Source organism: Alosa alosa, chromosome 1 (assembly GCF_017589495.1).
Source record: "Alosa alosa isolate M-15738 ecotype Scorff River chromosome 1, AALO_Geno_1.1, whole genome shotgun sequence".
In the NCBI taxonomy this organism is placed as follows: Eukaryota; Metazoa; Chordata; class Actinopteri; order Clupeiformes; family Clupeidae; genus Alosa; species Alosa alosa.
In genome coordinates, this window is record NC_063189.1 from 28718186 (window position 1) to 28732293 (window position 14108).

Consider the following 14108-nt stretch of genomic DNA (forward strand, 5'->3'; position numbering starts at 1 on the left):
TTGGTGTCTTCCACCATTTCATACTGTTTCCTCTGTCATCCACCGTACTCATGAAGTGCTCCATATGCGGCCCTTTATTGAGGAGGCATAGAAAACACAATGTGACATAGTCAGTACCCCACTCACTAATATTCAGCTTACTATAATGTAATCCATATGTAAACACCAAACATAAATGAGAGCATATATATGCACCGCTCTTGGTCCATGGCCCATCCCCTAGTAGCAGTGATGCTGGATATGCTTGTGGGAGTGTGGTCAGGTACGGGACATTAGCTCACAGTCTGCTGCCATTAGACTGAGACGCCTCAGTGAAGAGCTGTTGCATGTAGCAAAGCAGTGTCTGCTCAGTGTCCATCAGCTAGAAAGAATTTTGAAGATGTGACCTGATAAACTAGGTGTGTGTGTGTGTGTGTGTGTGCGCTCAGTACTGGAAGTCACAGTACTGCCGTTAAAAGCAGCATGAACTTGTAACCAGAAGCCAAATGATTTCTGCTGTGTATTGTGGAGAGCTTTCAGGAGTGTTCAAGTTGGCCTACTCAGAGGGCCGCTGCCATTAGCCTCTTCAGCTCTTAGCTGCCGAGCAGATGAGTAACCCTAGACCGCCGGGTGTTTAAGGCAGCCTGGAGTGGCCTGGAGTGGCTGCTGGTGGACGGCCAGTGGACACACGGAGCCCTGCTCTTATCGGCTCATCGGTTTCCCATCCTGGGATATGCTGTCCACATAAACACCGGCTCGCCACTAGTGCCCATCATCTGGCTCAGAGCCTGTGCGTGTTTACACCAGGGTCATTATGTGTGCACTATACATGTTCAGGGCTTATAGCACGCACTGCTTAAATGTTTAGGCAATGATTTTCTTTTGCTGTTATAAATGTGTCGGATTAACACGTAATCCAAGCTGAAATGTTCAAGTTTACATTTTTCAAATAAATGTGTAAGCAGCATCCACTGCTGTGTGTTCAGAAGGTTATCTGTAGCAGATGACTTTCATTATTTTTAGTTAAAGGGCATGAAGGAAAAAACTGACAGTGCATCATAAGGTGTTCATCTTGACTGTATTTACATTTTTCTCATAAGATGTTTAACAAGGACTATTAATGGGTGGATTTGTACGTAAACATTTGAGAAACATGTACAAACATCCAGGCTGACCTCCGCCCCCGTGGAGCAGCCACAGCTGTTTTACGAGCGCGCTCACTGCACACTCGGCCTCCGCGGGTCCCCGTTGGGGGATGGATTACTGTTTCTGTGTTGCCGTCCCTAGTTCAGCTCAGAAATCAATTAGTGCTAAGGGAACAAGAGGGTTTAGCTTATAAGGCAGCATGCTATCAACAAATTCATCAGTGGAACCTGTAAACATATTCTCTAAACATGTAGTAGAAACATAGTCAGACTTCAAACTGTTTTCATCTCGCATTAGGCTTTTGTTTTGTTAGGAAAATGCTTTAGAAGACCATAGCCTTGTGGTATTTGTCATTCTGCTGTCATGTCTCCAAAAGAATGCTGATGTGGGGATAGAACGTTAGTAAATCTCCCGATGGTGCGTGTAAGTTTGACAGGCTAACATTCCATACATTATGTGAAATGATATGTTCATGACTTCACGCGGCACTTGGAGGTTATGGAAATGAATTAAAATATACCTTAATGAAAACATTTACATTCGTCTATATACAATACAGTGGCCGAGACTGTAAGAAAACTCAACAAAGTGTCAGAGTGGAACGTATTAGCAGCTCCCGTACAGCTGATGCTGTCCATATGTTAGTCCGACTGAAAGTGCTGCAGTCCTGCGCCAAGGATTCCACCTCAACCAGTTGCAGGGCTGCGGAAACAGAAACTCTAATGGCCTCTTTGTTAACATATCATAGGCCCCACACCAGGGAAGATGCACTTCTTAAGCACATTGCTAGTCTAATCTTTAGTGATGGTTATCCTTCATGGTTGTCAGGAGGTGTGTGTGTGTGTGTGTGTGTGTGTGTGTGTGTGTGTGTGTGTGTGTGTGTGTGTGTGTGTGTGTGTGTGTGTGTGTGTGTGTTCCTCTGTATCTCCTGCAGATAAGGGAATAAAGGTTCAAGTCAGGATGGCTGAAAGATATGCTCTGCCTGCCCCTCTTCCTCCCTTCATCGCTCTCCTTCTCCATTGCTGGTCAGGCAGCGCTGCACTCCTCGTGAAACCTCCTCTCCCTCACCACTTCTCCACAGCCTCTCAGTCCTCCTCCCTCTCTCCATCATGGCCTCCTGTCCTCTCCCCATAGCCGCCCTCCATTCACTCCTCCTGGCCTCCTCTTCCTCCTTTCCTCTCTTGCTGCAGTGTTAGTGCCATAAGCCTGAGCCTGTGCCTTGTTGTGTGCTGCGGTTTTAATGGATCCTCTACTCTTAGCTGGTATGGAGGCTGAAATGGAGCAGCATGGAGCAGAAAGAACAATTACTCCTCTCTCAGCCGCGCTCTGCTCTGTTGCAGCTGCAGATTTATGAGCTTCATATAACCTTAAAAAAGTATACAGCCTCGGCAGCACAAGGTCACGATAAGGGGCTTGATCAATATCTGAATGAAAAGCCATTCGGGAAGTTTTTAGGGTCTAGCCCCTCTCTCTCTTCTTTTCCTCTCCCCCCTCACCCCGCTCTCTCTCTCTTACCATCTCTCTCCTCTCTCTCTCCTCTCTCTCTCTCTCTCTCTCTCTCTCTCCTCTCTCTCTGTCTCTCTCTCTCTCTCTCTCTCTCTCTCTCTCCTCTCTCCCAGGAAGCAATATCTGAGGAGTATCGATTGTGGTGCTGCAGTAGTTAGTCAGAGGCTATCTCCTTTGACTAACCCCTTAGCTGGGTGTCACCCTGGGCTTGTGATAGATTGTTGCTCCCTGGGCCACAGTAATTACACACGGCCGCGCCGGGCCATTTATTTCTGCACTTTCACCATTTACCAAAAATCTCCTTTAGCAGTGGAAGCAGAAAGAGCCCATAAAATAAACCACTCTTGTGGAGAAGTCAGACAAGTGGCAGTGAAAGGAACGGTGCTCTCCTCCGAGATTCCACAATTTTATTTATAAGTGATGATGTGCTGCACTGCTCGGTCCTCTGCGGTTGTCAAGGTTTGAAGTCAGAGTTTGAAGAGTATTCATGTGTCTGTATATATCAATCCATATAGATTACATCCATATTTCCATTTCCAGACACAGTTCTATTTGACCTGCTAATCCAAATGTTTGAAAGCTCAGTTGGGGGTAATGTGAACGACGTGCTTCTCTGATGGACTGTTTGTGGGTGTCACTGAGACTGTGGCGGAGGAGAGAGGGAGAGGAGCCTGTCAGCCTGTCCCACTCTGGCAGCCCCGCGTGCTGACACATGTACACGCCTCACACACGCCTCAGACACGGCTCACACACAGCTCCACGTGCACTACAGACTGGCCACAGTGTGCCATGCCTGCCGAGCAGAGCCCAGGAGCTGGCACACACGCCGGCAGTGTTAGATGAGCCTGTCACAGCCACCCATCTGCCTGCACTGCTCCTCTCCTCTCCTTCTCCCCCTTCTTGGCTTTTGTTTGTCTCACTCTGATTTTCTTTTATTGCACACTGAAGAATTTGATAGGACCAAATTCTCTGAAAATCATCAGGATAATTTTTTTTTTTTAAAGTATATTTTTTTGGGCTTTTTACGCCTTTAATGACAGGACAGTGGAGAATGACAGGAAGTGAGTGGGAGAGAGAGAGTCGGGGTGGGATCCGTAAAGGACCACGGGGCGGGAATCGAACCTGGGTCGCGTGCAGGCGTACGGTGCAGGTGCCCCAGTCAGTTGCGCCACAGCTGGGGCCTTCAGGATAAAATATTGATGGCACTTTCCAAACTCCGCTGAGAGCCTTGCCACGTAGCAATGTGATCTGACTATATGTAGGAGCAAAATGTCTGTGCTGGGATTGCTTGTGTGACCTTGGTCTACTGTATTTACATGCTTTGCGCCTTAAGAGATCTGTCTTGTTCCTGAAGATCACGGGGTGACCTTGCTCTTGAAGCTGGAGGTTAAATAATGAGGAGGAATACTCTGGGATGAGGGCTAAATGATGCTAAACCCTGCTGTGTGTGTATGAGTGAGAGGCTGAGTACCCTCTTTCATTAGACCTTCATGAGCACTGCGATGGCTCAGTCTCATTAAAAGCCCTCAATCACTCCCATCACTCCCTCACACACCCACTCTCATTTCACCTCAGCCCAGGGCCCTGCTACTTGTCTCAATAACCGTGAACTATGGGGCTTCTGTCTTTGTGTACGCTGCGATTAAATACCTATAGTGCCGTTCCCGTTTGAAATATGCCAGGCTGTTCGTTTTACACTTGGACCACTCATTTCTGAAATGTTGCAGTAAATTCAGAGACAAAACAAAACCACAATTATGAGGTGGTGTGATGAGGCGGTAAGATATTTCACCACAGCCAGCCCATTCCCTTTACGCCGTGATTGTAGAGGATAATTAGCGCATCATTTTGTCAGTGTGCGGCGTGAATTTACACCCGTTTTAATTGCAGTTAATTGGATGGCGTCTCATGTAAAGCTGTAGGTAATTAGAGTGGTATTTGCATATTCAAGTGAGGTAGAGACATATTGCATATTCGTGTGTGTGTGTGTGTTGGGGGAGGGGATTCTGTTCTCCTGGGACTCCACTGTTGTTGAGGTGGTAGCCTAACTCCATGGCTCAGGTCTACACTCTCTCTAGGTTCGGCATCTCACTTTGCTCATTGTTGGGTATCATTTCATATGTGATATAATTTGAACCTGCTGTTATTTCTTTGGGGAATGAGTGTAAGTAACTTGTTTTCTCCACATTTATTTTGTTGATTATTGTTTCCATAATCTAGGAAAAATAATTAATCCAGTGCTTTATGTTTGGCAAAATAATTTGCCCCACATCTCGGTTAGATGTTTTTTTTGCCTGGACTCTACTCACTGGTCTTAAAATGAAATTGTGAAATGATTAATTTGTAAATATGACTAATAATGTGACAGAATTAAATTCTCTGACCTTGCTCTGATCCCATTACCAACACCAATTACTGCCAGGGATCCTCTTCAAATTGTGGAGCAGTTAGTTAGTGAGGAGCCTGTGGAGGAGTTCCCTCATGCAGATGCAACTGCACTCATCACATTTACTGGGTGTACATCAATGAAGCAGGTTATTTCAGCACCCATGCAAACTGCACAATCTGCAGAATAACCCCCCAAGGGTAACTGTTAAAAAAGCGGTAACTCATCAGGGCGCAGAAATGCAGGTAGTATTCATCACACCTGCAGGAGTCATTATGGCGGTTTCATGACCCCAGCGCTGCCTTTACAGGGCACATTAAAGCGCATTAGATGGGCTGAATTAACATACCCAACATGTGGTGGCTGTGTGGGGCTGGCACGAGCCTCACAGACAGAGGGCCATTATGAGTGTTGCGCTGCGCTGTGCTGCACGAGAGCGCCGCCGCCTTAATCATCCTCATCTCCATGGGCTGGCCCGGGGGGAGGCCAAGCCTCTTCATGTCAGACTGAGGGGGCAGGCCGGGCGCCACTGACACCCTCCCTGACAGAGTGGCAGCCCCCCCCCATGACAAATATTCAGTTCATCTATTCAATTTTCATAAACACATGGTTTATGCAAATCAAAGAAAATAATCTTGGTCCGATATGTGCAATTTGAGCTGTGAGCCAATCACAGTCCTAATGAAAAAGAGTGAAGGGGAGAAATGTGCCGCGTGTGCTCCAGACGCCTGAACACATCTCTCCATTCATTTGGTGCCTCGGTGTTATAAATGGCTGCCAGGGTGACTCCGTGGTGACTGCTGTTTGCTGGTATGATGTATGAAAAGCAGTTCCCTCCGCGCTCCGCTTCTTGTGATAAAGGTCTTATCGGGTCATTTGCATCAGCTGCTTTAGGTCTGGAATGAGCTCTGGGATGCTCTACCTGTCTGGGTCATATCAGCCCTGTGCATCCTGTGCACTATTATCCCTGTTTAAAAAGCCATCATCACTCACTCAGTGAGCTCATTTCATAGGCAGGATCTAAGTAACCCAGTGTTACACGCCGAGTAGACAATCACTGGCAAACCCATAAACACATACACCATAAACACATACAGAAGCACACACACACACACATCCTTATTTACACTAACGCATACAGCTCATAAACAATAACACACAATGCACATGTACCGTACTTCTTTTTTTACAAAGCATACCTGCATGCACACACACACACACACACACACAAACACACGCAGGAACACATCCGTAGCTGAGGAAGTGGCTGAGGTTTAGCATCCCTCTCCCCTGCCCCCCCCCCTCCCCATCCCATCAGATCGTGATGGATGACAATCGTTTGTCCTTGTCAGCAAAAGAACAATTTGGACATTGAAATAGGAGTGCAATCAAACTTTCAGTGGCCACGCCAAGAATCTATTAACATTTTTTAACAGCTTTTGTGTGTGTCTCTCTCTCTCTTGTTTTGTCTCATTCTCTCTCTCTCACTCTGTGTGTGTGTGTGTGTGTGTGTGTGTGTGTGTTTGTGTCTGTGTGTTTGTGTCCTTTTAGGCAGAGATAAGCTATAGAAGGTGTCGTGGTGATATGCTTGAAGTCCCATTATTATTTGGACAATTAATTCATGTCAAGGGCCTTTTCATTTGAATTCACTGATTTGCTGTCACCACTCTGCCTTGGTAGATTTGGCCACAAATAAGAATGACGCTCAAATTGATGCATTTTTCTGTGAGAATAGGCCCTGTAGTAGCAGTCAATAGTGTCACAATTTTATATTGATGATTGCCATGGTGATGCCAGTTTACATATACTTGGCTGTAATGTGCATTTTTCTTGATTAGAATGTAGTTGATGTTGACTTTGACCAACCAATTCAAAGCAACTGATAAAGCAAGTTCACTCAAAGAGTGATATCTATTGACCGCAGAGGGCCAGCAAATGGAAGGATGCATTTGTTTGGCATGATATCAGGCACATACCACAGTGCAATATATTTCATACAAAATAAACTGCTGCTCACACGCATTTTTTAATTGTAAATTATTTAATTGTAAAATAAAATAAAAAAAGAGTTTGTCAGTCCGTCTCTCTAATGTAAACCCAGAGCAGTAGTATGGGCCTAGTCCTCTTATTGCTGCTAATATACACGCTATAGGGAAATGGTTGTTTTTTTGTTTAGTTTATGTATCTGCAAGGTGTTAATGGAGGCTGTTGCTGTGCCAGTTTTGCTCTTTAGCTTATTCCTTACATCCTCATTCTTGTGATGGGCAAATGATTTGAGGAAAGACACGCATGTTTGTTTTCTGCATGTTTATCTGGTATGGCTGTGTGTGTGAGTGAGCACGTTGTGTGTGTACGTGTGTTTGTGTGTGTGCTCACGGCCCACTGTTTGAGCTAAACACCTCGTTAATCGTGGCTGCCAGCCACCCTTTCAGCCACACACGTGTGCTGGGGCTGCAATTAAAGACTGTGTTTATGATGGCCTCCTCTATGCCAGCACTTGAAGTGTTGCTTGTTTGATTCTGAGTTCAAATTTAGTAGCCTAATTGAAGCCCTGAAGTAGCAGGCATAAAGCCTGAGGTCAGTTTGTGTTGATACTTCATCTCTTGTTTATATGGAGATCCTGAATATAATGATGACTTCTTTAATTCAGTAATTGTTGATCAATTTAGATTCTTTTGGGATTTTCATTAAGACATTAATTATAATCAGTATTATTAGCAGATTATTAGTTTGTATTAGCAGAACAATAGTGTAACTGCAGTACTCAACCTCTCCGTCTATACAGGATTTAGAGCTGCAGGCATCCTTACGCCCCAGGTGTGTGTGTGTGTGTGTGTGTGTGTGTGTGTTTACAGTTTGTAGGAATTGGTGTTATTGTTTGTCTGCTTAGAGACAACAGAGGCCTCTGTCTAACACTTAACAAGCCCACTACACTCAGAAGCACTTAGCAATGAAATAATTACTAATTACACAAGTGTGTGTTTGTGTGGGGGTGGATGTGTTTGTGTGGATGTGTTTGTGTGGGGGTGTGTACATTCTGCTCCCATGGTGCTGTTCTTTGTGTTGTTTTGTAATTGTTGTTATCTTGAAGGATGGTGCAGCCGTAATTCCACCAGCTTGCAGCAGGATGGATGGTTGGAGGATGAATTATTTATCGTCTGTGAGCACACACACTCGGACGGCGTGCTGGGTGTGTTTTGTCATGAAATGGGAGCGGGGATGGAGTGGGGTGGGGTAGGATGGGGTGGGGTGCTGGAGACGGCTGTTGGGGTTGATGCGATTTTCCAGTTGGTCCTCATTGTTGAACTGCTGGCTAGATGCTATAGTACAGATAGACTATACTACTAATTACTGTGTATCTCTGTGTGTTCAAACTGAGCAGCTTTGAGTGGTGACACTATTCTGGCGTCAAAAAATATGCTGCGTTGTGTACTCTAACATTTTCTTCTTCTGCCTGTCTGTGTTGTGCACACACACACACACACACACACACACACACACACACACACACACACACACACACACACACACACACACACACACTGATCTGACTGATTAGTGTAAGATATACAAGTATGCATACAAAATTTTCCAGTGTGGTGGCCATTATGCAGTGTATTTTTTGTGATTTGTATGTTTGTCAATTGACAATTTTAAGTGATGTTTTTGCTGGTATAAATGAGGGAAAAGTGTGGTATTTCAGTAGTCAACCCAGTAGAGAACTACTTCCACTTAGTCTCTCTCTCTTCTTCTCCCTTCACATTAACATACCTTTCTTGCCTGACTTTAAAATTCAACACATTCTTGAAGTGACTCCAAAAGTCACTATTAATAACAACATTATTTGTTATTAACTATAAATTCCCCTAATTGTCTTTCATAATGTTGGCTATGATGAGGCAGGAATTCATGAAATATGTGAGGCTAAAAACAGAAGGAAAGAAGGAAAAGTGAGGTGTGCATCAGGAGAGTGCTTAAGAGACCATAATGCTGATTTATATACGTTGGGTGTGTAGGCCCTATTGCACAATAAAACTTCTTCTCACTTTTGTGGAGCAAAATGGACGTAGAGCATTCTATTTCACTAAGCCTTCACTAAATCAGCTCACAGAGAACCCAGCGAGCCACTGCTAAAGTATTTAGTGTACACACGGACAGATCCATATCCCAAAGGCTGGGAAGTGCAAGTGTGTGTTGGTGTGTATCTGTGGGTGTGTGACTGTTTGCATGCATTCATTTCATACAAACATACATTATTCTCCTTTAAAAGTCCTTGTGCTGTTTGTGTATTTTTAGTGTGTTGTCACATTTGGCTGGGAAATTGGTTATTTTTGCCTCCTAAAGGACCTCCAAGACTATACCTTCAATTGTATAATAAATATGTCCTTGATGTAATTTATTTTGATTAATGAGGTGTTTTTCTCTGCAATGCATGGAATTAATGCTTGTTTTATATTTGAAGCAGAAACAATGGAACAAATGAAATGGTGAAAAGAATGTTTCTATGTTAGTCTTTGTCCCTGAGAAGGCAAGTGTGTGTTAATATTTGAAGAGATTGTTGTAATTAAATCCGAGCAACTCTGAATAGAGAAATATTGTATTACTGCTCAGCGAGGTGTAGCTTCATTAAAGCCAAGCGCTTTCTGCGGCAACAGCTCTGTGAGTGTGCGGGGGAAGGGGAATGATTAACTGATGCTAGGGGGACGGAGAGGTGCAAATTGGGAAGAGGAATGGCTTTTGGAGGTGCAGACATTGATTCATATTGGTAATGCTTGCCACCCCCACCCTGGCTGGATTAGAAATAGGCTATACTCCATTTTCGGATAGCCCCGCTGAAGGTGTCCTGCTGGGCCCCGAAATGAGCAGAAAATCAGCACATACCGTGTGTGTGTCTGTGTGTGTGTCTGTGTGTGTGTCTGTGTGTGTGTCTGTGTCTGTGTGTGTGTGTGTGTCTGTGTGTTTTCGGAGAGAATGGATTGTTCTTGTCAGAGGGCCGATGTCCTGAGTGATGTATTTAGTACTCGCCTCACCTTCCTGAGATGAAGAAGGAGGTAAGAAATGCTCCTCAGCCACAGGCGAAGGAGAAAGTGTTATTCTCAAGGACGTGAATCTCAGGTGTGTGGGTGTGTGTATGTCTGTGTGTGTGTGCGCACAGCAACCAAACAAGCCTGGTATTATATTAGTAGAAGTTGCGCTCTTTGCTGAGGGAATGGCTACCAACCTCTGCAGAGGCTAATTGCTAACACATGTGCTCTTTGTGTGTGTGCGTGTGCGTGTGCGTGTGTGTGTGTGTGTGTGTGTTTTTTTGCAGTCGGCCTCGGGACTTCTGGCGCCTTGACTACTGGGAAGATGACCTGAGGAGGAGAAGGCGCTTCATCAGGAACCCCTATGGCTCCACACACTCTGAGGCCATACTTAAGGCTGCTGCTGAACACGGTGAGTTGACACACACACACACACACACACACACACAAAAACACTTGAACACACACAAAAACCTTTAACATCGTAGAAGCTCTCACCCCGTGGCAGCAGGTACGTGGTTGTAAAAATTAGTGCTACTTCACCATAAAACTTTTATTGTGCCACAAGCCTCCATTAGAAAAAGGCCCTCATTTGAATAGTGTGTAGCGTTTATTTCCACACAGCTCTGAAGTCCCAGTGATGGTCTCTGTCTCAGGCCAAACCTCCAGACTCATTTTGACATCCTTTTAATTACATGAAATGGAGCCTCTTTCTCATATCACAGTAGAACATGTATTAGAGGTGCTCTGGAGATGTTCTGGTTTGTTAGAAGTGTAATTTGTCCCTGTTTCCCCCTCCGCTGGTCAGCAGCTGGCAGGGCCGGTAAGTAGCACCCACATGCCCCCACTGGCCTGTGTGCAGATCACACTGCCCCTGGTAGCTGTGGCCATGAGTCTGAGTGTGTTGCTGTGGTGTGACTAGCTGTGTACCCTCTGCTCTTAATCCTTAGTGTAGTTGCATCAGGAGAGAGCCACACACACACACACACGGTGTGAAATGGAAGGACAGTTGGTTGTTCCTGGCAGGGATGGATTACTGCACAGGCCTGCCGGGCCCAGGCCCAGGAGCCTAAGGGATCAGGAGGCCCTGAAGCCCAAGCTTTTGAATGGAATGATTGCCTCAATATCAACAAATCAGGATGTAGGCTATGAATCTGATTGAATTTAGTATTGGCGATCCCCAAAATGTACCAGAATACAGGAAATCACATCAAACAATTTTTTTTTTTCTGGGGGAGGACCCCCAACCCCCCCCTCCCACACATACGACAATAAGTGGGGGGCCATTAATACATCTGGGCCCAGGGGCCCGAAAGTTCATAATCCTCCCATGGTTCCTGGGGAATTCTTTTCACTGGACACATACACATATTTATTTTTGTCACAATATTAACACAATGACTAAAACTCACCCACAAGGAAAACATACAATTTTGATCAAATATAAATATAAGTTGCAGGAGAATTTTTATTATAAGAGTTATTACACAATACATTATTATTATTACACAATACATACACAATAATTGTTTTATTTGAATATGTCACAAAATATTTCTACACCTTTCCAAAAACAGAACAATGGCATACCTTTAAAGTTTTTTTCTGAGATGAAGATTTTTTTCTGTTCTCTAGTTCCACGCCATTATATTAGAGCAATTTAATCAATACAGGAACAGCTGTACAACTGAACAATATGGTAATTTGTCATTGTGCCATTGATTAGCATATATTTTGAAGCAAGGGATATGTGTCTGCCCTGTTGAATTGTGAATTACATTTTACGTTGAAGTTAAACATTAAAAGATGCAGCTATGTTATTTAAGACACCCCACGGTTTGGAGTTTCTATGCCCAAACTGTTGCAGGTCAAGCCATTTGAATGGTCAGTGATCTCTAGTGGAAAGAAATAGATTGATTGTTTTTATCTCGAAAGATGTATATAGCTATAGGCTTGTATGAAAGAGTAGCTGAATTCTGTGCTGTCAGCTTGTATAGTGCTACATAAGATTGTGCTTTTGTTTACTTTTAGATCATACTTTGTGAATTTGCCTTGTTCTGCACTTTTAAAAAGTCTGCTTTTGAAGTCATGCCTGGTAGGAATATTCTACAAGATTAATTTGTTTCATTTCACAAAATAAGAATGGTTATGATGATAAAAAAGGTCCTTGAGTGATAATTAATTTCGCATTAATAATAGATAAGCCAGAAAGTAGAAACATACATCACTATTAGGCTGTGTTCCCTTATGGAATTTTTTTTAATAAATGTGTGGTAATAAAAAAATTGCTTTTGAGCAGTAGCCGTAGTTAGCAATAAAATATATATATTTTTTAAATATAGCTAGTAATTAATTGGAAAATATTTTTAACAGTGGTATGAGTGAGGAGATGTACAATCACTCAGAACATTGAGTTTTGTTGTTTCATATTTGGTTTGTCCAAAAAGAGGAAATCTCTAACAGGTGCTCATGTGCAGCGAGCTCATGCCTGCTCCACAGTCTCATGCTGGAGATCCTCCCCAGCCTTCCTGTCGGCTCCCCCGCGCCCACTCAGGACTCGGACACTGGCCCTCCCGTGGAACAGATTAGAGCTGCTTTGGCAAGACTGGTTATTTGACAGGAGTGGTCCTAATCCCCCCTGCTCTGCTAAGATGCTCTTCTCTCCTCCTTTGGCCTCTCGCGCCAGGGTTTGGAATCGGCAGCTCTGGCTGAGCGGTCGCTGGCTTAACCCATTGCACTCTCCAGTAACTGGCCTTTTTTTGGGGGAAACGTCTCCCATGTGTCACAGACAGGTCTCCCCAAAACTTGACATCACTCCTCAAGACAAATGACTGGCTTGACAGAAGTCAATAAGAATGTGATCTAAAAGCAATAAGCACTCCGAATCCAGCATCCTGGGAGACCAGCGCACCGCCCTAATGGTCATAATGTGCAGCTGGAGGGAGTGTCCTAAGGGGGCTCTCTCTCTCTCTCCCTCCTGCTCCAATGTTATTTCCTTTTTTTCTCCTCCTTGTTTTTTCTGTTGAATGCTATATCTGCTCCTTTCTTTCCTTGCCATTATCCTCTCTTTGTTTAAGCATTTCTGCAACTGCTTTAATGTGTTCTTTTCTAGCCTTGAGGCTTCCACTGTTATAGACTGGTTTGTAGAGAGTCCATAGGGTGTCAATAGATCACATGTAAATGGCATGTTCCTTGTGAAACACCCCTGTCACTTTGTCCATAAAAAACATAAAAGTATCCCCAGTGGGTTGGCTGGGGAATCCTAATTACAAACATCATATCCACTAACATCTTTCAAAGAACAGGAAAAGGATGCTTAGATATGGCCACATTGGTTACTATAGTTTTACAGAAATCAATAAAATGTCATCCATATTGTCATTTCTGTCTGATATGGACAGTATTGTGTTTGTTATTAAATACTTAAATCTCCTACAGCTCGTTATTAGGCCCCTTCTAAGGCCGTAGACCAAAGCTCAACAGTGTTGGAATGCACCATTAGAATAGTCTGAACTCTTGTTTTTGTCGACCTGACATTTGTTGCGGAAGTAGAGCGGTGGAGGAGAATGGGCTTGAATGTTTCCAAACTGAGCACTGAGGTCGTATCGCGCTGTAATTGTTTTCATCTGACAAGAAAAGCAGAGGCAGATTTTGCATTTTTCCATATGAAGGCACAATTGATTTAACAATTTGAAACTGTTGGACAATGCAGTTTACTTGTATAGTTTTATAATTATGAAGTGTAACATAACACAAATAATTCAGTGAAAATCCAAAAGTTTTAACAGTTTAGTGCAGTAACATACTCAAGCAATTTCAACATTTGCCTGTAGAAAAATGGGACATCCTTTCACGGCTAGCTAAGGGTATGAGGCATGACTTCTGCGTGAGGAGCTCGGAGCTGTGGCCGTGGCACCTCTCAGTATTTATGGCTGGAGAGAACCATCGTTTCAGGGGCTGCACTGAGCCAGGCTGGGGCCTACGCAGGAGAGGTGGCAGAGGAAACACCTGAAGACTAATGTCTCTGTTTGGCCGATCAATACGCGCCTCATGCCTCCTCTCTCGGC

General features: G+C 44.1%; 1 protein-coding gene across 7 annotated transcripts in view; it reads left to right on the forward strand.

The window, feature by feature from the left end:
• Positions 1-14108, forward strand: part of lrba (LPS responsive beige-like anchor protein) — a 197246-nt gene that overhangs the window by 95306 nt on the left and 87832 nt on the right. For all 7 annotated transcript variants that reach the window (XM_048245589.1, XM_048245607.1, XM_048245615.1 and 4 more), the window contains one exon: positions 10329-10453. In XM_048245589.1, coding sequence (XP_048101546.1) covers positions 10329-10453 — 125 coding nt within the window. The remainder of the gene's footprint in view (positions 1-10328; positions 10454-14108) is intronic.